This window comes from Amphiura filiformis, chromosome 12, assembly GCF_039555335.1.
Source record: "Amphiura filiformis chromosome 12, Afil_fr2py, whole genome shotgun sequence".
Taxonomy (NCBI): Eukaryota; Metazoa; Echinodermata; class Ophiuroidea; order Amphilepidida; family Amphiuridae; genus Amphiura; species Amphiura filiformis.
The window spans coordinates 46,975,552-46,999,998 of NC_092639.1; the positions used below are offsets into that span (position 1 = coordinate 46,975,552).

A 24,447-nucleotide genomic window follows, 5' to 3' on the forward strand; every position below is an offset into this window, starting at 1 on the left:
CACCTGGCAAGAAGGCAGTAGGTACCATTTTTAAAGCATTTGGTATGGCGCGGCCGGGATTCGAACCCGCGACCTCCCGATCGTGAGGCGGACGCTCTAACCACTAGGCCACCATGCCGGTGTCATATTTTCCCTGTTTTTGGATCCATCCTTTGGTTCCCCGCTGGTCAGTTGGAACAGATTTTCCCTGTTTTTATACGAGCTAATAACGGCCTGACAACAATAATCAATTCAGGCATGAGAATGGCTTTTGGGGCCCATCTATTTTGCCCCACTGCTGGTGCACAAGTACCTACATGTACGCCTGTACTACTATTTGAAGCTTTGACCCAAACTGGGTCAAAGGATTTTAGTGAAACAAAAATGGATATTTACTCTACCTCCAAGTCATTCCTTGGCCACCGTAAAAAGACATACAAGCATTTCTTCCTCATATCGTCATCTTGACTAGCATCACCAAACCAAGCCTTGACTCTATGGAAGACATCCAGAATATCTACCATGTTACATCTTTTACAAAATTTGCTATAAAGCTCTTGGACGGACTCAAATGTGGATTGTGTGGTTGTGAAAGCTGCAGGGCTAGATGAGGGGTTCATTTTATGGTTGTTTAGTTGATGCACAAGCTGCAACACTTCACTGGCATCCACGTCAAAGTCATCAAACTTCTGTGTATGATAAACAAAACAAAAGGACAAAAGATTAACAAAATTGGAGGTAGGTTTTTACGACAGGGCTGGAGTTCATAACAAAAACGTTTTTAGCGAGTTCTACGTTGACAGTTCTAAACTTGTCCAACCGTGAACCCACTTAAAACTTACTAATTGTTACGGACAAAAAACTTTTTTTAGATGTTTCGTGATCTAGTAGATGCTCTTTTTAACATAAGGCAAATGACAATAATTAAACAAGCAAGAAAATAATGAACAATGCAAAATATTAAAGTAAGGTACAAAGGCGAATAAATGCACATTGTAGAGAACAATCCCATGAAGAAGAACTAGGATTTTAATTGAATAGAAAAGGTGTAGGATATGTGTTTTTTCTACTCTATTTCCCATTTTCTGATCCCTTAAAACAGCATGGCATACACTAAAATTAGAATTACACAGATTTTTTCGAAAGTTTCAACTTAAAATGACTTCATGAGACTACTGCGGCTAACCGACATAATGAATTGAAAGAGATTTAACAAGAACAGCGGAGATTGAATGAAGCCCACCCTCATTCAATTTTGAAAGACTTGGGGCTTTTGTAATAATTGTATATTCCGTTTTTGTAAAGGGAAGGAAACACACCATTGACAAATTTGAATTTTGGGATAAGGGATAAGACTATTTACATGTATTGTATAAAAGCATGATATTTTCACAACATTAAAATTTAGAGAGCCCATGTTACATTTTCATTTCTAAATTGTACATTTCATTAAACATGAAGCCCCACTTGGCCAGTTCTATACAGGAGAACTGACTTACACCTGTTACTTTGATGACAAGCGGGGCTTCATCATTTTTTTTTGGAATTTTTTTTGGGGAAATTTTTTTTTGATTTTTGATTTTTGATTTTTTTTTTTTGGCATCGATGGGACATCATATAAAACAGTGGTTAGTATAAATTTAAAGAAAGAAAATGTAAACTAGAGCAACTGTGCCCTTTGCAAGGGCACGAGGTAAGTTAGGCGGATGACTGTGATGATCTGATCAAGCAGCAACACTCAGTGCTGTGTTGGATAGTATTAATTTTAATAAGATTGTTTCATTAATTGCCGTTTTGATAAACCTTAATCGTGGAAAGCTGGCATTTTGAAAACTTGACCTGTGACCTCTGTATGGCCCCTTAATGACCTGAAATGAATTTAAAAATATTTAAAACATGTTAAGAATGTCATAAGGATCATTGCATTCAAATTTCAGCTCAATTGAAGCATTTTGAAAACTTGACCTTTGACCCCTTTATTGCCCCTTAATGACCTTAAATGAATTTTGAAATATTTTCAACATGTTGAAAATGTCATAAGGATCATTGCATTCAAATTTCAGCTCAATTGGAGCATTTTGGAACACTTGACCTTTGACCCCTTTATGACCCCTTAATGACCTAAAATGAATTTTAAAATGTTTTAAAATGTTTAGAATGTCATAAGGATCATTGCATTGAAATTTCAGCTCAATTGGAACATTTTTAAAAACTTGACCTTTGACCCCTTTATTACCCCTTAATGACCTTAAATGAATTTCAAAATATTTTTTTAATGTTTCAAATATCATAAGGATCATTGCATTTAAATTTAAGCTCAATTGGAGCATTTTGAAAAACTTGACCTTTGACCCCTTTATGGGCCCCTTAATGACCTTAAATAAATTTTTTAAATATTTTAAACATGTTTAGAATGTCATAAGGATCATTGCATTTAAATTTCAGCTCAATCGGAGCATTTTCGATTAAAATGACCTTTTTTGACCCCTGTGACCCCTTGGATGACCTCTGACGTTAAACAACCCATGATGTTTGTAGCCAGCTACCCAATACTGCTTGTGACCGAGTTTGGTCGAAATCCGATCCAGGATGTGGAAGTAGTAGCAAATTGTGAGAAGAAGAAGAAAGAAAGAAGAAACTAGAGCAACTGTGCCCTTTGCAAGGGCACGAGGTAAGTTAGGCGGATGACTGTGACGATCTGATCTTGAAAGCAATACTTTGTGCTGGATAGTATTAATTTTAATATTAATTGCGGTTTTAATATACCTTGTTCGTGGAAAGCTTGCATTTTGAAAACTTGACCTTTGACCTCTGGATGACCCCCTTAATGACCTTAAATGAATTTTAAAATATTTAAAACATGTTAAGAATGTCATAAGGATCATTGCATTAAATTTCAGCTCAATTGAAGCATTTTGAAAACTTGACCTTTGACCCCTTTACTGCCCCTTAATGACCTCAAATGAATTTTAAAATATTTTAAACATGTTTAGAATATCATAAGTATCATTGCATTTAAATTTCAGGTCAATTGAAGCATTTTGAAAACTTGACCTTTGACCCCTTTATTGCCCCTTAATGACCTCAAATGAATTTTAGAATATTTTTAACATGTTTAGAATGTCATAAGGATAATTGCATTTAAATTTCAGCTCAATTGAAGCATTTTGAAAACTTGACCTTTGACCCCTTTACTGCCCCTTAATGACCTCAAATGAATTTTAGAATATTTTTAACATGTTTAGAATGTCCTAAGGATCTTTGCATTTAAATTTCAGCTCAATCGAGCATTTTCGGTTAAAATGACCTTTTTGACCCCTGTGACCCCTTGGATGACCTCTGACGTTAAACAACCCATAACTTTTGTAGCCAGCCACCCAATACTGCTTGTGACTGAGTTTGGTCGAAATCCGATCAAGGATGTGGAAGTAGTAGCAAATTGTGAGAAGAAAGAAAGAAACGACAAGAAAGAAATAAGTTAGGCTGCCCGCCTAACTTAAGGATCATTGCATTCAAATTTCAGCTCAATTGGAGCATTTTGGAACACTTGACCTTTGACCCCTTTATGACCCCTTAATGACCTTAAATGCATTTTAAAATGTTTTTAAAATGTTAAGAATGTCATAAGGACCATTGCATTGAAATTTCAGCTCAATTGGAGCATTTTTAAAAACTTGACCTTTGACCCCTTTATGACCCCTTAATGACCTTAAATGAATTTTAAAATATTTTTTAAATGTTTCAAATGTCATAAGGATCATTGCATTTAAATTTCAGCTCAATTGGAGCATTTTGATAAACTTGACCTTTGACCCCTTTATGGGCCCCTTAATGATATTAAATAAATTTTAAAATATTTGAAACATGTTTAGAATGTCATAAGGATCATTGCATTTAAATTTCAGCTCAATCGGAGCATTTTCGGTTAAAATGACCTTTTTGACCCCTGTGACCCCTTGGATGACCTCTGACGTTAAACAACACATAACTTTTGTAGCCAGCTACCCAATACTGCTTGTGACCGAGTTTGGTCGAAATCCGATCAAGGATGTGGCAGAAGAAGCAAATTGTGAGAAAGAAGAAAGAAAGAAAGAAAGAACTAGAGCAACTGTGCCCTTTTAGGCGGATGACTGTGACGATCTGATCAAGCAGCAACACTGTGCTGGATAGTATTAACTTGACCTTTGACCTCTGTATGCCCCCTTAATGACCTTAAATGAATTTTAAAATATTTAAAACATCTTAAGAATGTCATAAGGATCATTGCATTTAAATTTCAGCTCAATTGAAGCATTTTGAAAACTTGACCTTTGACCCCTTTATTGCCCCTTAATGACCTTAAATGAATTTTAAAATATTTTCAACATGTTTAGAATGTCATAAGGATCATTGCATTCAAATTTTTCCACCTTGGGATTTGGTTGCGGAGAGGGAGTTTGGCCCATTCGGTCTAATGTGTGTTACAATTTTGTTCTTTAATATCATATTTATTGCATGTTGTATATTGTATATTTTTATATGTGAGCTTCACAGCAATTCAGCTTTTAGCTGCGAGTGTGTTTGAATAAACCATGAATAATAATAATAATAATAATAATAATAAAATTTCAGCTCAATTGGAGCATTTTGGAACACTTGACCTTTGACCCCTTTATGACCCCTTAATGACCTTAAATGCATTTTAAAATGTTTTTAAAATGTTAAGAATGTCATAAGGACCATTGCATTGAAATTTCAGCTCAATTGGAGCATTTTTAAAAACTTGACCTTTGACCCCTTTATGACCCCTTAATGACCTTAAATGAATTTTAAAATATATTTTTAAATGTTTCAAATGTCATAAGGATCATTGCATTTAAATTTCAGCTCAATTGGAGCATTTTGATAAACTTGACCTTTGACCCCTTTATGGGCCCCTTAATGATATTAAATAAATTTTAAAATATTTGAAACATGTTTAGAATGTCATAAGGATCATTGCATTTAAATTTCAGCTCAATCGGAGCATTTTCGGTTAAAATGACCTTTTTTTTGACCCCTGTGACCCCTTGGATGACCTCTGACGTTAAACAACACATAACTTTTGTAGCCAGCTACCCAATACTGCTTGTGACCGAGTTTGGTCGAAATCCGATCAAGGATGTGGCAGAAGAAGCAAATTGTGAGAAAGAAGAAAGAAAGAAAGAAAGAACTAGAGCAACTGTGCCCTTTGCAAGGGCACGAGGTAAGTTAGGCTGATGATTGTGACGATCTGATGAAGCAGCAATACTGTGCTGGATAAGATAAGGATCATTGCATTTAAATTTCAGCTCAATTGAAGCATTTTGAAAATTTGACCTTCGACCCCTTTAATGCTCCTAATAACCTTAAATGAATCTTAAAATGTTTTTAAAATGTTCAGAACATCATAAGTATCATTGCATATAAATTTCAGCTCAATTGGAGCATTTTGAAAAACTTGACCTTTGACCCCTTTATGACCCTTAATGACCTTAATTGGATTTTAAAATATTTTTTCAAATGTTTAGAATGTCATAAGGATCATTGCATTTAAATTTCAGCTCAATTGGAGCATTTTGAAAAACTTGACCTTTGACCCCTTTATGGCCCCTTAATGACCTTAAATGGATATCAAAATATTTTTAACATGTTTAGAAAGTCATAAGCATCATTGTATTAAAATTTCAGCTCAATTGGAGCATTTTTCAGTTAAATGACCTTTTGTGACCCCTGGATGACCTTCGACGTTGAAAACCCCCATAACTTTTGTAGCCATCTACCCAATACTGCTTCTGACTGAGTTTGGTCGAAATCCGATCAAGGATGTGGCAGAAGAAGCAAATTGTGAGAAAGAAGAAAGAAAGAAAGAAAGAAAGAAACGCAAAGAAAGAAATAAGTTAGGCTGCCCGCCTAACTTAACTAGAGCAACTGTGCCCTTTGCAAGGGCACGAGGTAAGTTAGGCGGATGATTGTGACGATCTGATCAAGCAGCAATACTGTGCTGGGTGCTGGATAGTATTAATTTTAATAAGACTGTTTCATTACATTGACCTTTGACCCCTTAATGACCCCTTAATGACCTTAAATAATTTTTAAAATATTTTAAACATGTTTAGAATGTCATAAGGATCATTGCATTTATATTTCAGCTCAATCAGAGCATTTTCGATTAAAATGACCTTTTTTGACCCCTGTGACCCCTTAGATGACCTCTGACGTTAAACAACCCATAACTTTTGTAGCCAGCTACCCAATACTGCTTGTGACTGAGTTTGGTCGAAATCCGATCAAGGATGTGGAAGTAGTAGCAAATTGTGAGAAAGAAGAAAGAAAGAAAGAAATGGCAAGAAAGAAATAAGTTAGGCTGCCCGCCTAACTTAAAGAAAGAAAGCACAACTAGAGCAACTGTGCCCTTTGCAAGGGCACGAGGTAAGTTAGGCGGATGATTGTGACGATCTGATAAAGCAGCAATACTGTGCTGAATAAGATCAATTTTAATAAGACTGTTTAATTAATTGCCATTTTAATACACATTGATCGTGGAAAGCTGCCATTTTGAAAACTTGACCTTTGATCTCTGTATGGCCCCCTTCATGACCTTAAATGATTTTTAAAATATTAAAAACATGTTAAGAATGTCATAAGGATCATTGCATTTAAATTTCACCTCAATTGAAGCATTTTGAAAAACTTGACCTTTGACCCCTTTATGACCTTAAATGAATTTTAAAATATTTCTAAAATGTTTAGAATGTCATAAGGATCATTGCGTTTAAATTTCAGCTCAATTGGAGCATTTTGAAAATCTTGACCTTTGACCCCTTTATGACCTTAAATGAATTTTAAAATATTTCTAAAATGTTTACAAACATGTTTAGAATGTCATAAGGATCATATCATTTAAATTTCAGCTCAATTGGAGCATTTTGAAAAACTTGACCTTTGACCCCTTTATGACCTTAAATGAATTTTAAAATATTTCTTAAATGTTTAGAATGTCATAAGGATCATTGCGTTTAAATTTCAGCTCAATTGGAGCATTTTGAAAATCTTGACCTTTGACCCCTTTATGACCCCTTAATGACCTTAAATGAATATTAAAATATTTTAAGCATGTTTAGAATGTCATAAGGATCATTGCATATAAATTTCAGCTCAATTGGAGTATTTTCGGTTAACATGACCTTTTTGACCCCTGTGACCCCTTGGATGACCTCTGACGTTAAACAACCCATAACTTTTGTAGCCAGCTACCCAATACTGCTTGTGACTGAGTTTGGTCGAAATCCAATCAAGGATGTGGAAGTAGTAGCAAATTGTGAGAAGAAAGAAGAAAGAAAGAAAGACTAGAGCAACTGTGCCCTTTCCAAGGGCACGAGGTAAGTTAGGCGGATGATTGTGACGATCTGATAAAGCAGCAATAGGCCTACTGTGCTGCATAGTATTAATTTTAATAAGACTGTTTCATTAATTGCCATTTTAATATACCTTGATCGTGGAAAGCTGGTATTTTGAAAACTTGACCTTTGGCCCCTTAATGACCTTAAATGAATTTCAAAATATTTAAAACATGTTAAGAATGTCATAAGGATCATTGCATTTAAATTTCAGCTCAATTGAAGCATTTTGAAAACTTGACCTTTGACCCCTTTATTGCCCCTTAATGACCTGAAATGAATTTTAAAATATTTTCAACATGTTTAGAATGTCATAAGGCTAATTGCATTTAAATTTCAGCTCAATCAGGGCATTTTGGAAAACTTGACCTTTGACCCCTTCATGACCCCTTAATGACCTTAAATAAATCTTAAAATGTTTTTAAAATGTTTAGAATGTCATAAGGATCATTGCATATAAATTTCAGCTCAATTGGAGCATTTTAAAAACTTGACCTTTGACCCCTTTATGACCCCTTAATGACATTAAATGAATCTTATATTTTTTTAAATGTTTAGAATGTCATAAGGATCATTGCATTTAAATTTCAGCTCAATTGGAGCATTTTGAAAAACTTGACCTTTGACCCCTTTATGGCCCCTTAATGACCTTAAATAAATTTAAACATGTTTTAAACATGGTTAGAATGTCATAAGGATCATTGCATTTAAATTTCAGCTCAATCGGAGCATTTTCGGTTAAAATGACCTTATTTGACCCTGTGACCCCTGGATGACCTCGGACGTTAAACAAATCCATAACTTTTGTAGCCAGCTACCCAATACTGCTTGTGACTGAGTTTGGTCGAAATCCGATCAAGGATGTGGGAGTAGTAGCAAATTGTGAGAAAGAAGAAGAAGAGGAAAGAAAGAAATGGCAAGAAAAAATAAGTTAGGCTGCACGCCTAACTTAAAGAAAGAAATGGCAAGAAAGAAATAAGTTAGGCTGCCCGCCTAACTTACGAAAGAAATAAGTTAGGCTGCACGCCTAACTTAAAGAAAGAAAGCACAAGAAAGAAATAAGTTAGGCTGCACGCCTAACTTAACTAGAGCAACTGTGCCCTTTGCAAGGGCACAAGGTAAGTTAGGCGGATGATTGTGACGATCTGATCAAGCAGCAATACTGTGCTAGATATAGATAAGACTAATTTTAATAAGACTGTTTCATTAATTGCCATTTCAATATACATTGATCGTGGAAAGCTGGCATTTTGAAAACTTGATCTTTGACCTCTGTATGGCCCCTTATTGACCTTAAATGAATTTAAAAACATTTTTAACATGTAAAGAATGTCATAAGGATCATTGCATTTAAATTTCAGCTCAATTGAAACATTTTGAAAACTTGACCTTTGACCCCCTTATTGCCCCTTAATGACCTTAAATGAATTTCAAAATATTTTGAACATGTTTAGAATGTCATAAGGATCATTGCATTTAAATTTCAGCTCAATTGGAGCATTTTGGAACACTTGACCTTTGACCCCTTTATGACCCCCTTAATAACCTTAAATGAATTTTAAAATGTTTTTAAAATGTTTAGAATGTCATAAGGATCATTGCATTTACATTTCAGCTCAATTGGAGCATTTTGAAAAAACTTGACCTTTGACCCCTTTATGGCCCCTTAATGACCTTAAAATTTTTTTTAAATATTTTAAACATGTTTAGAATGTCATAAGGATCATTGCATTTAAATTTCAGCTCAATCGGAGCATTTTCGGTTAAAATGACCTTTTTTGACCCCTGTGACCTCTTGGATGACCTCTGACGTTAAACAACCCATAACTTTTGTAGCCAGCTACCCAATACTGCTTGTGACTGAGTTTGGTCCAAATCCGATCAAGCATGTGGCAGTAGTAGCAAATTGTGAGAAAGAAGAAAGAAGAAAGAGGAAAGAAACTAGATGGCACAGTTGTGTTTGACCAAACACGAATATCTATGCCTGTGTTTCCCACCCTAACCCCCTTAACCCACCATGACACTCTTAATCCATTATGACACCCCATGTTCTAAAAGGGCTATCAGTATACCAACGAAAAAAATTGAAATAAATAAATTAATTAAAAATCAAATAATAACCCTTTAATTGCATTTGCTGTGTAAACGCTTGAGGCGCTCCTCCTTAAATAATGCAACAAACATGTTCCATACAAAAAAAAACTAAAAAAAAAAAAAAAAAAAATCTGAATACCCCTTTAATCCCAAAACGGAGTATCCCTTTAATGGCTGTTCCATCACCCTAACACCCACTGACACCCCATATTCTAAAAGGGCTATCAGTATACCAAAAAAAAATTAAAATTAATTAATTAATTAAAAATCAAATAATAGCCCTTTAATTGCATTTGCTGTGTAAATGCTTGAGTGCGCTACCTCCTTAAATAATGCAACAAACACGTTCAAAAAAAAAAAAAAAATAATCAAAAAAAAATCAAAAAATCTGAATACCCCTTTAATCCCAAAACGGAGTGTCCCTTTAATGGCTGTTCCATCACCATATACTGAAAACCTATCTGTGTACCAAATCTGATCCCTGTAGCTACTTTATTTGCTGAGAAACGGCCGGCCCTTTGTTTTAACATTTGGGCCTCTGGGCCCCTAGCCTTAAAAATCTGGGGCCATAATTGGTAAAATGCATATCTACAAGTTCGGGCCCATACGTGTGCCACATATGAGCCCTAGTGCCCTTGTAGTTTCACAGTTAACCTTGTCAAACTGTTGCCCCTTTTTTTAACATTTGGGGCCCTGGGGCCCATAATATATGACATATGGGGCTCATGTATACATGTAAATATAGAGTACTCCTGGGGCTATCAGTGCACCAACTCAGGGCCCTGAGGCTGCTTTATTTGATGAGAAAGCGGCATGCTTTGTATTTTTACATTTGGGCCCCTGGGGCCCGTGACCTTTGACCTATGGGGCGAAATGGGCAAAAGGCACATCTACGGGTAGGGCCACTATGTGTGCCAAATATGAGCCCTGTGGCCCTTGTAGTTTTGGAGATAGCCCTGTTAATATGAAGCGTGAGAAGGAGAAGGAGAAGAAGAAGAAGAAGGACTAGATGGCACTGTTGTGTTTGAGCAAACACGAATATATATGCCTGTGATTCCCACCCTAACCCCCAATGACCTTGACATGACCTTGACCATTATAAACTCAATGGTGATATCATCCACCAAGTTTGGTTACAATCCAACAATCTTAACTCTGATGACCTTGACATGACCTTATCCATTTTTGGCATTCGATGGTGGTGCCATGCACTAAGTTTGGTGACAATCCAACAATCTAACTCGGATGACCTTGACATGACCTTGACCAATATTGGCGCTCGATTGTGATCTCATTCACCAAGTTTGGTTACAATCTAACAATCTTTACTCTGATGACCTTGACATGACCTTGACCATTTTTCGCATTCGATTATGATCCCATGTACCAAGATTGGTGGCAATCCAATAATCTTTGCTCTGATGACCTTGACATGACCTTGACCATTTTTGGCATTCGATGATGATCCCATGTACCAAGTTTGGTGGCAATTCAATAATCTATACTCGGATGACCTTGATATGACCTTGACCATTTTTTTCATTCGATGGTGATCTCATCAACCAAGTTTGATGACAATCCAACAATTTTTGCTCTGATGACCTTGACATGACCTTGACCATAATTGGCACTCAATGGAGATCTCATCCACAAAGTTTGATGATAATCCAAGAAACTATAGTCGGATGACCTTGACATGACCTTGACCCTTTTTGGCATTCGATTGTGATCACATTCACCAAATATGATGACAATCCAACAATATATACTTAGACGACCTTGACATGACCTTGACCTCTAAAAGGCACATCTTTGGGGTGGGGCCATTAAGTGTGCCAAGTATGAGCCCTGGGGCCCTTGTAGTTTTGGAGCTAGCCCTGTTAATATGAAGCGTGAGAAGGAGAAGAAGAAGGAGAAGAAGAAGAACTAGATGGCACAGTTGTGTTTGACCAAACACGAATATCTATGCCTGTGTTTTCCACCCTAACCCTCTTAACCCACCATGACACTCTTAATCCATCATGACACCCCATATTCTAAAAGGGCTATCAGTATACCAACGAAAAAAATTGAAATAAATAAATAAATTAAAAATCAAATAATACCCTTTAATTGCATTTGCTGTGTAAACGCTTGAGGCGCTCCTCCTTAAATAATGCAACAAACATGTTCCATACAAAAAAAAAATCAAAAAATCTGAATACCCCTTTAATCCCAAAACGGAGTGTCCTTTAATGGCTGTTCCATCACCCTAACACCCACTGACACCCCATATTCTAAAAGGGCTATCAGTATACCAAAAAAAAATTAAAATAAATAAATTAATTAAAAATCAAATAATAGCCCTTTAATTGCATTTGCTGTGTAAACGCTTGAGGGCGCTCCTCCTTAAATAATGCAACAAACACGTTCCATAGAAAAAAAAAAAAAAGAAAAAAAGAAAAAATAAAAAATCCGAATACCCCTTTAATCCCAAAACGGAGTGTCCCTTTAATGGCTGTTCCATCACCCTAACACCCACTGACACCCCATATTCTAAAAGGGCTATCAGTATACCAACAAAAAAATTAAAATTAATTAATTAATTAAAAATCAAATAATAGCCCTTTAATTGCATTTGCTGTGTAAACGCTTGAGGGCGCTCCTCCTTAAATAATGCAACAAACATGTTCCATACAAAAAGAAAATCAAAAAAAAAAAAATCAAAAATCTGAATACCCCTTTAATCCCAAAACGGAGTGTCCCTTTAATGGCTGTTCCATCACCCTATACTGAAAACCTATCTGTGTACCAAATCTGAGCCCTGTAGCTACTTTATTTGCTGAGAAACGGCCGGCCCTTTGTTTTAACATTTGGGCCTCTGGGCCCCTAGCCTTAAAAATCTGGGGCCATAATTGGTAAAATGCATATCTACAAGTTCGGGCCCATACGTGTGCCACATATGAGCCCTTGTGCCCTTGTAGTTTCACAGCTAACCTTGTCAAACTGTTGCCCCTTTTTTTAACATTTGGGGCCCTGGGGCCCATAATATATGACATATGGGGCTGATGTATACATGTAAATATAGAGTACTCCTGGGGCTATCAGTGCACCAACTCAGGGCCCTGAGGCTGCTTTATTTGATGAGAAACGGCATGCTTTGTATTTTTACATTTGGGCCCCTGGGGCCCGTGACCTTTGACCTATGGGGCCAAAATGGGCAAAAGGCACATCTATGGGGTAGGGCCATTAAGTGTGCCAAATATGAGCCCTGGGGCCCTTGTACTTTTGGAGATAGCCCTGTTAATATGAAGGGTCAGGAGAAGGAGAAGAAGAAGGAGAAGAAGAAGAAGAAGAACTAGATGGCACAGTTGTGTTTGACCAAACACGAATATCTATGCCTGTGTTTCCCACCCTAACCCCCTTAACCCACCATGACACTCTTAATCCATCATGACACCCCATGTTCTAAAAGGGCTATCAGTATACCAACGGAAAAAATTGAAATAAATAAATAAATTAAAAATCAAATAATACCCCTTTAATTGCATTTGCTGTGTAAACGCTTGAGGGCGCTCTTCCTTAAATAATGCAACAAACATGTTCCATACAAAAATAAATAAAAATAAATAAAAAATCTGAATACCCTTTAATCCCAAAACGGAGTGTCCTTTAATGGCTGTTCCATCACCCTAACACCCACTGACACCCCATATTCTAAAAGGGCTATCAGTATACCAACAAAAAAATTATAATTAATTAAAAATCAAATAATAGCCCTTTAATTGCATTTGCTGTGTGGCGCTTGAGGGCGCTCCTCCTTAAATAATGCAACAAACATGTTCCATACAAAAAAATCAAAAAAAAAATCAAAAATCTGAATACCCCTTTAATCCCAAAACGGAGTGTCCTTTAATGGCTGTTCCATCACCCTACACTGAAAACCTATCTGTGTACCAAATCTGAGCCCTGTAGCTACTTTATTTGCTGAGAAACGGCCGGCCCTTTGTTTTAACATTTGGGCCTCTGGGCCCCTAGCCTTAAAAATCTGGGGCCATAATTGGTCAAATGCATATCTAAAAGTTCGGGCCCATACGTGTGCCACATATCAGCCCTAGTGCCCTTGTAGTTTCACAGCTAACCTGTTGCCCCTTTTTTTTTTTAACATTTGGGGCCCTGGGGCCCATAATATATGACATATGGGGCTCATGTATACATGTAAATATAGAGTACTCCTGGGGCTATCAGTGCACCAACTCAGGGCCCTGAGGCTGCTTTATTTGATGAGAAACGGCATGCTTTGTATTTTTACATTTGGGCCTCTGGGGCCCGTGACCTTTGACCTATGGGGCCAAAATGGGCAAAAGGCACATCTATGGGGTAGGGCCATTAAGTGTGCCAAATATGAGATATGGGGCCCTTGTAGTTTTGGAGATAGTCCTGTTAATATGAAGCGTGAGAAGAAGGAGAAGGAGAACTAGATGGCACAGTTGTGTTTGACCAAACACGAATATCTATGCCTGTGTTTCCCACCCTAACCCCCTTAACCCACCATGACACTCTTAATCCATTATGACACCCCATGTTCTAAAAGGGCTATCAGTATACCAACGAAAAAAATTGAAATAAATAAATTATTTAAAAATCAAATAATACCCCTTTAATTGCATTTGCTGTGTAAACGCTTTAGGGCGCTCCTCCTTAAATAATGCAACAAACATGTTCCATACAAAAAAAAAATAAAAAAAAAAAAAAAAAAAAATCTGAATACCCCTTTAATCCCAAAACGGAGTGTCCCTTTAATGGCTGTTCCATCACCCTAACACCCACTGACACCCCATATTCTAAAAGGGCTATCAGTATACCAAAAAAAATTAAAATTAATTAATTAATTAAAAATCAAATAATAGCCATTTAATTGCATTTGCTGTGTAAATGCTTGAGGGCGCCTCCTCTTAAATAATGCAACAAACACGTTCCATACAAAAAAAAATCAAAAAAAAAAAATCAAAAATCTGAATACCCCTTTAATCCCAAAACGGAGTATCCCTTAAAAATCAAATAATAGCCCTTTAATTGCATTTGCTGTGTAAATGCTTGAGGCTCCTCATAAATAATGCAACAAACACGTACCATACAAAAAAAAATCAAAAAAAAAAAATCAAAAATCTGAATACCCCTTTAATCCCAAAACGGAGTGTCCTTTAATGGCTGTTCCATCACCATATACTGAAAACCTATCTGTGTACCAAATCTGAGCCCTGTAGCTACTTTATTTGCTGAGAAACGGCCGGCCCTTTGTTTTAACATTTGGGCCTCTGGGCCCCTAGCCTTAAAAATCTGGGGCCATAATTGGTAAAATGCATATCTACAAGTTCGGGCCCATACGTGTGCCACATATGAGCCCTAGTGCCCTTGTAGTTTCACAGTTAACCTTGTCAAACTGTTGCCCCTTTTTTTAACATTTGGGGCCCTGGGGCCCATAATATATGACATATGGGGCTCATGTATACATGTAAATATAGAGTACTCCTGGGGCTATCAGTGCACCAACTCAGGGCCCTGAGGCTGCTTTATTTGATGAGAAACGGCATGCTTTGTATTTTTACATTTGGGCCCCTGGGGCCCGTGACCTTTGACCTATGGGGCGAAATGGGCAAAAGGCACATCTACGGGTAGGGCCACTATGTGTGCAAATATGAGCCCTGTGGCCCTTGTAGTTTTGGAGATAGCCCTGTTAATATGAAGTGTGAGAAGGAGAAGGAGAAGAAGAAGAAGAAGAAGAAGAAGGAAAAGGAGAAGACTAAAGAGCATAAGCAGAATATCTATGCCCTGTTGCACAGGCATAGATAAGGAAAAGGAGAAGACTAAAGAGCATAAGCAGAATATCTATGCCCTGTTGCACAGGCATAGATAAGAAGGAGAAGACTAAAGAGCATAAGCAGAATATCTATGCCCTGTTCCACAGGCATAGATAACTAGATGGCACAGTTGTGTTTGACCAAACACGAATATCTATGCCTGTGTTTCCCACCCTAACCCCCTTAACCCACCATGACACTCTTAATCCATTATGACACCCCATGTTCTAAAAGGGCTATCAGTATACCAACTAAAAAAAATTGAAATAAATAAATTAATTAAAAATCAAATAATACCCCTTTAATTGCATTTGCTGTGTAAACGCTTGAGGGCGCTCCTCCTTAAATAATGCAACAAACATGTTCCATACAAAAAATCTAAAAAAATCTAAAAAAAATCTGAATACCCCTTTAATCCCAAAACGGAGTATCCCTTTAATGGCTGTTCCATCACCCTAACACCCACTGACACACCATATTCTAAAAGGGCTATCAGTATACAAAAAAAAAAAATTAAAATTAATTAATTAATTAAAAATCAAATAATAGCCCTTTAATTGCATTTGCTGTGTAAAAACGCTTGAGGGCGCTCCTCCTTAAATAATGCAACAAACACGTTCCATACAAAAAAAATCAAAAAAAAAATCAAAAATCTGAATACCCCTTTAATCCCAAAACGGAGTGTCCTTTAATGGCTGTTCCATCACCATATACTGAAAACCTATCTGTGTACCAAATCTGAGCCCTGTAGCTACTTTATTTGCTGAGAAACGGCCGGCCCTTTGTTTTAACATTTGGGCCTCTGGGCCCCTAGCCTTAAAAATCTGGGGCCATAATTGGTAAAATGCATATCTACAAGTTCGGGCCCATACGTATGCCACATATGAGCCCTAGTGCCCTTGTAGTTTCACAGTTAACCTTGTCAAACTGTTGCCCCTTTTTTTAACATTTGGGGCCCTGGGGCCCATAATATATGACATATGGGGCTCATGTATACATGTAAATATAGAGTACTCCTGGGGCTATCAGTGCACCAACTCAGGGCCCTGAGGCTGCTTTATTTGATGAGAAACGGCATGCTTTGTATTTTTACATTTGGGCCCCTGGGGCCCGTGACCTTTGACCTATGGGGCGAAATGGGCAAAAGGCACATCTACGGGTAGGGCCACTATGTGTGCCAAATATGAGCCCTGTGGCCCTTGTAGTTTTGGAGATAGCCCTGTTAATATGAAGCGTGAGAAGGAGAAGGAGAAGAAGAAGAAGAAGGACTAGATGGCACTGTTGTGTTTGAGCAAACACGAATATATATGCCTGTGATTCCCACCCTAACCCCCAATGATCTTGACATGACCTTGACCATTATTGGCACTCGATGGTGATATCATCCACCAAGTTTGGTGACAATCCAACAATCTATACTCGGATGACCTTGACATGACCTTGACCAATATTGGCGGTCGACGGTGATCTCATTCACCAAGTTTGGTTACAATCTAACAATCGTTACTCTGATGACCTTGACATGACCTTGACCATTTTTGGCATTCGATTATGATCCCATGCACCAAGTTTGGTGGGAGTCCAATAATCTTTACTCTGATGACCTTGACATGACCTTGACCATTTTTGGCATTCGATGGTGATCCCATGCACCAAGTTTGGTGCCAATCCAATAATCTATACTCGGATGACCTTGATATGACCTTGACCATTTTCGGCACTCGATGGTGATCTCATGAACCAAGTTTGATGACAATCCAACAATATTTGCTCTGATGACCTTGACATGACCTTGGCCATAATTGGCACTCGATGGTGATCTCATCCACCAAGTTTGATGATAATCCAACAAACTATACTCCGATGACCTTGACATGACCTTGACCCTTTTCGGCATTCGATTGTGGTCACATCCACCAAATATGATGACAATCCAACAATATATACTTAGATGACCTTGACATGACCTTGACCCTAAAAGGCACATCTTTGGGGTGGGGCCATTAAGTGTGCCAAGTATGAGCCCTGGGGCCCTTGTAGTTTTGGAGCTAGCCCTGTTAATATGAAGCGTGAGAAGGAGAAGAAGAAGGAGAAGAAGAACTAGATGGCACTGTTGTGTTTGATCAAACACGAATATCTATGCCTGTGATTCCAACCCTACCCCACCCGCCCACCATGACACTCTTATCTCATCCTGACAACCCGCAATATGATTAATGCTAAAACGGCTATCAGTATACCAACCTAGGGCATTGCAGCTGCTTTATTTACCAAGAAACGGCCGGCCCTATGTTTTAGGATTTGGGGCCCTGGGGCCCATATTATATGACATATGAGGCTCTTATATTCATATTTATATGTAATGCTAACGATCTAGTAGTGTACCAATTCTGAGCCCTGTAGCTACTTTATTTGCTGAGAAACGACCGGCCCTTTGTTTTAACATTTGGGCCTCTGGGGCCCCTAGCCTTAAAAAAAAAAATCTGGGGCCAAAATGCATATCTACAATTTCGGGCCCATACGTGTGCCACATATGATCCCGAGAGCTCTTGTAGTTTTACAGCTAACCGTGTCAATCTGTTGCCCCTTATTTTAAGATTTGGGGCCCTGGGGCCCATAATATATGACATATGGGGCTCATGTATACATGTAAATATAGAGTACTCCAGACGCTATCAGTGCACCATCTCAGGGCCCCGAGGCTGCTTTATTTGATGAGAAACGGCATGCTTTGTATTTTTACATTTGGGCCCCTGGGGCCCGTGACCTTTGAAAAATGGGGCCAAAATGTGCAAAAGGCACATCTATGGAGTAGGGCCATTAAGTGTGCCAAATATGAGCCATGGGGCCCTTGTAGTTTTGGAGATAGCCCTGTTAATATGAAGCGTGAGAAGAAGGAGAAGGAAAAGGAAAAGGAGAAGACTAAAGAGCATAAGCAGAATATCTATGCCCTGTTGCACAGGCATAGATAAGAAGAAGAAGAAGGAGAAGACTAAAGAGCATAAGGAGAATATATATGCCCTGCTACACAGGCATATATAAAAAGGAGAAGACTAAAGAGCATAAGCAGAATATCTATGCCCTGTTGCACAGGCATAGATAAGAAGAAGAAGGAGAAGACTAAAGAGCATAAGGAGAATATATATGCCCTGCTACACAGGCATATATAAAAAGGAGAAGACTAAAGAGCATAAGCAGAATATCTATGCCCTGTTGCACAGGCATAGATAAGAAATGGCAAGAAAGAAATAAGTTAGGCTGCCCGCCTAACTTAAGAAATGGCAAGAAAGAAATAAGTTAGGCTGCATGCCTAACTTAAGAAAATGAACAGCATAACATGCAGAACTATCTCAAGAGTTAAACCAGTAAAGTGCTGTGTGTTTTGACTTATTTACCAGTCTTCAAATTGTCAGTTTCAAGTGCAATATCCGTAAAAAAAAAAATCAAAAAAAAAATCCGACCTACCGACCCAACTGTTTCATAAGCCTCTATGGACAAACAAACAATTTTTTTTTTGGCCTAAAGGCCCACCTAGGTTTCATTATCATTGAGGTACAGGACTTTTTATTTTTTTGGAGAAGAGCAGGTAGGGCAACTACTTGATTATATTTCTACATGTTCATACTACATACTCTGAAAAGTTTAGAAAATTCGCACGGGGCAGTTTTTTTAAAATCACATTTTTGTTCCTAAAATGGGGGTTATAGCGCCCTCAACGGGCACTCTCTCCATAGGGCTACATGTAAAGACCAGTTATAGACAATTCTTAGTCAGTGGGAGTGGTCTAGTTCGTAGACACATTTCTGATTGGACAATCGCATGATTTCGGGTGCCGTCTATCAGGCCGTAGACGACCCCACGTCATCATGCGCCTTGATAATGCGTAACTTCGGCGTGTAGAGGTGCTTGGCGTATGTATCGCAAGGCTGGATGCGTAGACTAGTGCGGAATACGCGAACGCGCTAGCAATACTCGCAACAGAATACGTGAAGTTGTAAACAAGTTTCGTTCATTTTATAATGAGGGGAGTTTTTATGACGGTAGCTTAGTTTTTGCTTAAAAAATTTGTTTACAATTATTAAAATAATATTTAACTGACTAAGAATGAGAATAAGCGATAGGAATTTTTTTTTTTGCCTATCCTCTACCTATGATAGATGACAGGCAGGTCCAATATTTTTATCGTAGCAAAATATTGGACCTGCCTGTCGTCTATCACACGGTAGAGGATAGGCAAAATAAAAATTCCTATCGTTTATTCTCTAAATGGCCCTAAAATAAAAAGGCCTCGTTCAATTTTCCTCAAATTTTGCATATGATGTAGATTTAACATCTGGAATGTAATGCAGGTGGTGTCGTTGCTGCTCTTCTAAATTCATTTTTAAAATGTCCGCCCCAGACCAAGGTGGCGCCCACAGTGAAGAAATTTTCATACACACAAACATTTCAAGCTTAAATTTACAGTACCGGTATCTGAAAGAACAAAACTGGAAAATTTCATTACTGATGCTGAAGTATACCTGTTTGTTGTACTGTGCCATGCAGAGTTGAAGTGCTACCAGCTGATCATTATGTGTTAGTACCAACTGTCTGTCATTGTCTGCCAGGTTGGCCTTACGATACACTTCCAGCAAATATTGCAGTGGGTTACGGATGTTGTTTTCATCATCAAATTGATCGAGGTTCTCATCTTCAGTGTCACCTAGGAAAATGATATCCACATCTGAGGACAGAAGAAAATGTCATCTTTTATTATAAATAATTGAAACTGAAGTTAAAAGCATATACTCAAATTTGACAAACTAACAACATGCATACATCATTGACATGCAAAGAAACAAAAACAGCCAGGTACCAAGTTCCAGTGACTTGCTGTGGAATGAATTAGTAAACATCGCTATAATTTCTTATGAGAATTTGTTTTAGTGTCCAAAACAGCGATTCTCACAAAGAGCTCAGATCATGTTTGTCATCACATGAGATTAGATGTGTGGGAATCAACTTGAATCTCATGCTTTTCTGGTAACATTTTCAAGCAAAAGAGCACAGCAATAAGTTTTCACCTAAAAGCACTGGGCCACTGCATACATACATGTAAGCATGCATTTACATGTAACACACCGCATAATTGCCAACAAAATTTTAAAAAACAGGGATAACCGTATGCGAGCAAAGCTCTCACTTGATACGGTCGGGGTACAGGGGCCCGCTTAATTGTTAGTGTTTTTGATATTCAAAGAGAAAGTCAGAAAGAGTTCTCGAGTAAGACACCACATGATAGATGCATGTGGCAGCTGACTCAAGTCAACATGTTGATGTTATTGACTCGCCCAAAGATAAAAAATATAGATTCCTCACAATTTGTGGCAAAATTTTTACTCTTTAGCACAAAACTACACATCATAAATTGATGTCTGTACTGCTGAATTCCTTACCTGCTTGAATTTCCTGTTGATGTAGCCAATTGTTCACAATAGGTGCTTGACAACTTATAGCAGTGTGTTGGTCAACTATGTACATGCCTGATGTGAGAAAAGTGCTTCCTGCCATATCTCTGCTTGGTTCCCCTGCCATACTAAGGTTTGAAGCAAACTTTATGCACAAAGTAAAAGCAAAAAGGTTATAAGGCCTGTAATGAAATTATTAGTTTCCCGTCATCCGCCTGCATCACCTTTTCAATTTGACCAAAACTTTCATTATAAGTTTTCATAAAAAAAGTCAATTATCTGAAAATTGAGATAAAATAATCAGAATTGAAACTCGCAAAATGTCTGACATCCCCTGCTGATCATGATCATAAAACATGTGGTAAATAATGAAAATTTAAGGATTACCTCATCATGTGTGATTACAAAAATTGCAAATTTCTTTTCATTTTAATAAAAACAAATTCAAATCTTTTCTCAATCTGTTGCAAAATGTCTGTAATAATGATCTAAGCATACATGTTTTGAGATGGTACAATGTAGGTAATACCAGAGAAGATGTAATAAAGAGGAGGGTCAACATAATTATATCCTTGAGATAATCCCGTAGGTAATCCTGTCGCATCTATTCATAGTCCTTTATTCTCAAGTAGTTAAACATCCACTTGAAATATCCTATGATGTTATGTGTGTGACCGCCCATGGTTGACCGATTTTCACTTCAGAATTGGAAATATTTCCAATGTTTCTATAGAGAGTTTGTTGAAAAGTATGAAACGCGCGTGTGAAGGACCTGCTGCTTGGATGGAATACCACATGTGGATAATACAAGAAAGAAATCGAGTGCTGTAAAATTTTCCCCAAATCCGCCCTTTTTTGTAAATATATACATTTCTAAAGAAGAAATTTTTAGGATTTTTTTAGAGAGGTGACGATTGTTGATCATTTCTATTTTATTATTTTATGTATTTTCCTGTCATTTCCTGCAAACCTAATAAAGATATTCTGATAATTGAAAACATTGTTTATCATAAATAATAGAGGCTGAAAGTGGCAACAAGCAGCAAAAATTATAATTTGCCATGGAACTTCAGTCATATTTTATCCAAAATCTGACAAGATGACAGGGTCTGCATGCATGGTGTGCATGGCATGATGACACGCACACACTGACCTATCCCTAAAAGCAGTTAGCTGCAACTTGTGTATCACACCCATCCCGGGTTCAAACCCCATTGTGGTATTCTATTGTAAAGCAGCTAAATAGGGTGATTCATCATTTACTTTGAATGAGCGGTCTCACACATATTTTGTTTGAGGATAGCTTGTTCAACCTCCTCTTTATTACATCTGCTCTGGTAATACTAAAATAGCCATCTAAATGAAAGTTTTGACAATAATGAAATTTCCAAACTAATGAAAAATTAAATCATGACCTCATATTTCACTGAAAAAAATGTGAGGGTATAAACTAATCATTTCATTAGCCTAATATGCATATTTCCAAAATTGGAATTTAAAGAATGTTCTTCATAATGAATCAAGTAATATAAACAACATTTGATAATATACAAAATGACTCTAAATAAATTGTTATTTTTGAAAACAATGAAGTTGAAGTCCTTCAACTTTAATTTTATTCCATCATTTTGAATTGTTTCGAGATCGGGGCCAAGGGACTCAGGTTAGGGACTCGCTGCCTCATTAGAATTCATTACGGCTATCGTGCTCAAAGCAGCCTCTTGTTTTATCGGATTTTTCATTCTGATGCAGCATACAACTTCTAAAAGTTCTTAGGTCATGTAACGTGTAGTCGTGCATTCACTCGGTCGGACATCCGGGAATATTGTCCCCTTCCGCTTTGCACAAGCGTACGCATAGCAACCAGCACAAGAAAGGGGAACTGCACATGCGCACACTGGTTTTACAAGGCTATTTCCCCTTTGTGACGTCAGCCCGACCAAGAGAATTAATATTAAGACATATTGTATTGAATCCGTTGATATATTCAGGCTGCAACTTTTGTGAACAGCCTCCATTGAATTTGTGTGGAATGCACTCACTATCGGGGAAATGTACGCAAGCATTCCCCACCGTAGACGCCCATAGGATGCGAAGGTGGGTGTTCCTCTAGTTCCAGTAACTGTAACTCGGCATACTGAGGTCCGTAGATTTTAATCCCATTGTACCAGGGTTTGGGCGTGCGTGGATGATTTTAATCCCATTGTACTATACTAGGTTGACGTTGAGATAATTGATCTACATTGATCTCATCTTTTGGGTGGGTTCAACATTCCCTGAGTTGGCAAAACCTGCACTCTTCACGGAGTAATTTACTTAGTGCAAAAGTGGTCAAAATATTGCTCTGCAAAATTGCTTTATTTTCATGACTTGGATTTATCATATTGAGCAGCATTCTCCTTGCGATGTTTCTGCACTGTGTAGAGAGGGTCTACTTCTCTGCTCATTCATATCATTACATATTCACAATCACCTTTGTCGAACAGACTCTTACGCAGGTACCGAGCTCACGCTGTCCTCACTTTAGCGATCGAAGTAGCGCCTCTCTTAATTTATAATTTTAAAGACAAAGATAAAAAGACTAGTTTGCGTCTGACGTCACTGTCAATCAACATCTCTACGATCCTTGATTGGCTAATAGCGCGTATAAGGAAGGTCGATTCATCTGGCTGGTGCCGATCGGAGAAAAGGAATAGCAGTGAATGGCTAAAATTACGTACTCTTACAAGGCAAAAAGCAACTTTTCTAGGCATTGTGGACATGGTGCCTTCGGTTAAGAAAGTTTCCTACTATTAAGACCTAACTTTTGAGATGGTTTGTATGTTTGATGGTGCAAAATTAACAATAAGGCGCCCGGTTATACCGCCGTGTTCAGCAACTCATATCATCATGACACTTGTAAACAAACCGTGCTCGGAGTTTGATTGACAGATGACGTCAGACGCAAACTAGTCTTTTTATCTTTGTCTTTCATTATAGTACTACTCAGCTGACACAATCTGGTTGTGTAGGAGACTATCATCGTGACGCCCACGTTGGAACCATTGGATTACGGAAGAAATATACATTACCAGGACTGAAGTGAAGCAATGACAATGTGGCCCTTTCTATGTTTGTACCAGGCAAGTACCGGACATTTTTCAATACGGAGATTACTACAAATTCGTTCAAAGGTAAGCAAAGGGTTGGGGATCGCATTTTTAACTTTGACTAAACTGTTTCGGAGTTAAGAATGTTAAGGGTTGCTAAAAGTAGAGTAGACAATTTCGGGGGCTGTATTTGTCAAAATTTGTTGTACATGTCACATTTTGAACAATGAGTGAAAACCGACAACATTCGCTGGTGAATTATAGCGACGCTTTAGTACACCGCCGTTCACGGAAGAAAGGCGGTATACAACTTTTAGACCTAACACAACGATAGTACTATAATTTTTTTAAAGCTTTGCTCGTTAACCATCACGTATACGTGCGTAACTAGTTAGCAACGCAAACTTAGAAAAACAGGCAATTAGACACATCATTTATCGGTATGACATTTTCGTTATTGGTGACGCCCTAGCTATCTAAGTTTGCACTGAAGTGCCATCTCAGTTTTGGTGCGCCGACTTGGATCATGTGCTAATGAATTTTTATTTATTCTGGATAAAATAATGGGAGTATTTCATGCGCGTATTTTGGGGCTTTGGGG

At 37.8% G+C, this 24,447-nt stretch overlaps 1 protein-coding gene and 1 non-coding gene across 2 annotated transcripts in view; both read right to left on the reverse strand.

The window, feature by feature from the left end:
• The window catches only part of LOC140166301 (PCNA-interacting partner-like), a 36,097-nt gene that overhangs the window by 8,594 nt on the left and 3,056 nt on the right, over positions 1-24,447 (reverse strand). The window contains exons 2-4 of the mRNA XM_072189718.1: positions 20,746-20,902; positions 19,831-20,033; positions 381-668 (exon numbers count right to left, since the gene is read on the reverse strand). Of these exons, the coding sequence (XP_072045819.1) occupies positions 381-668; positions 19,831-20,033; positions 20,746-20,884 (630 nt within the window). The 5' untranslated portion in view covers positions 20,885-20,902. The remainder of the gene's footprint in view (positions 1-380; positions 669-19,830; positions 20,034-20,745; positions 20,903-24,447) is intronic.
• On the reverse strand, positions 46-118 carry Trnav-cac (transfer RNA valine (anticodon CAC)). Its single transcript has one exon. It is a non-coding gene; the product is annotated as a tRNA-Val (tRNA).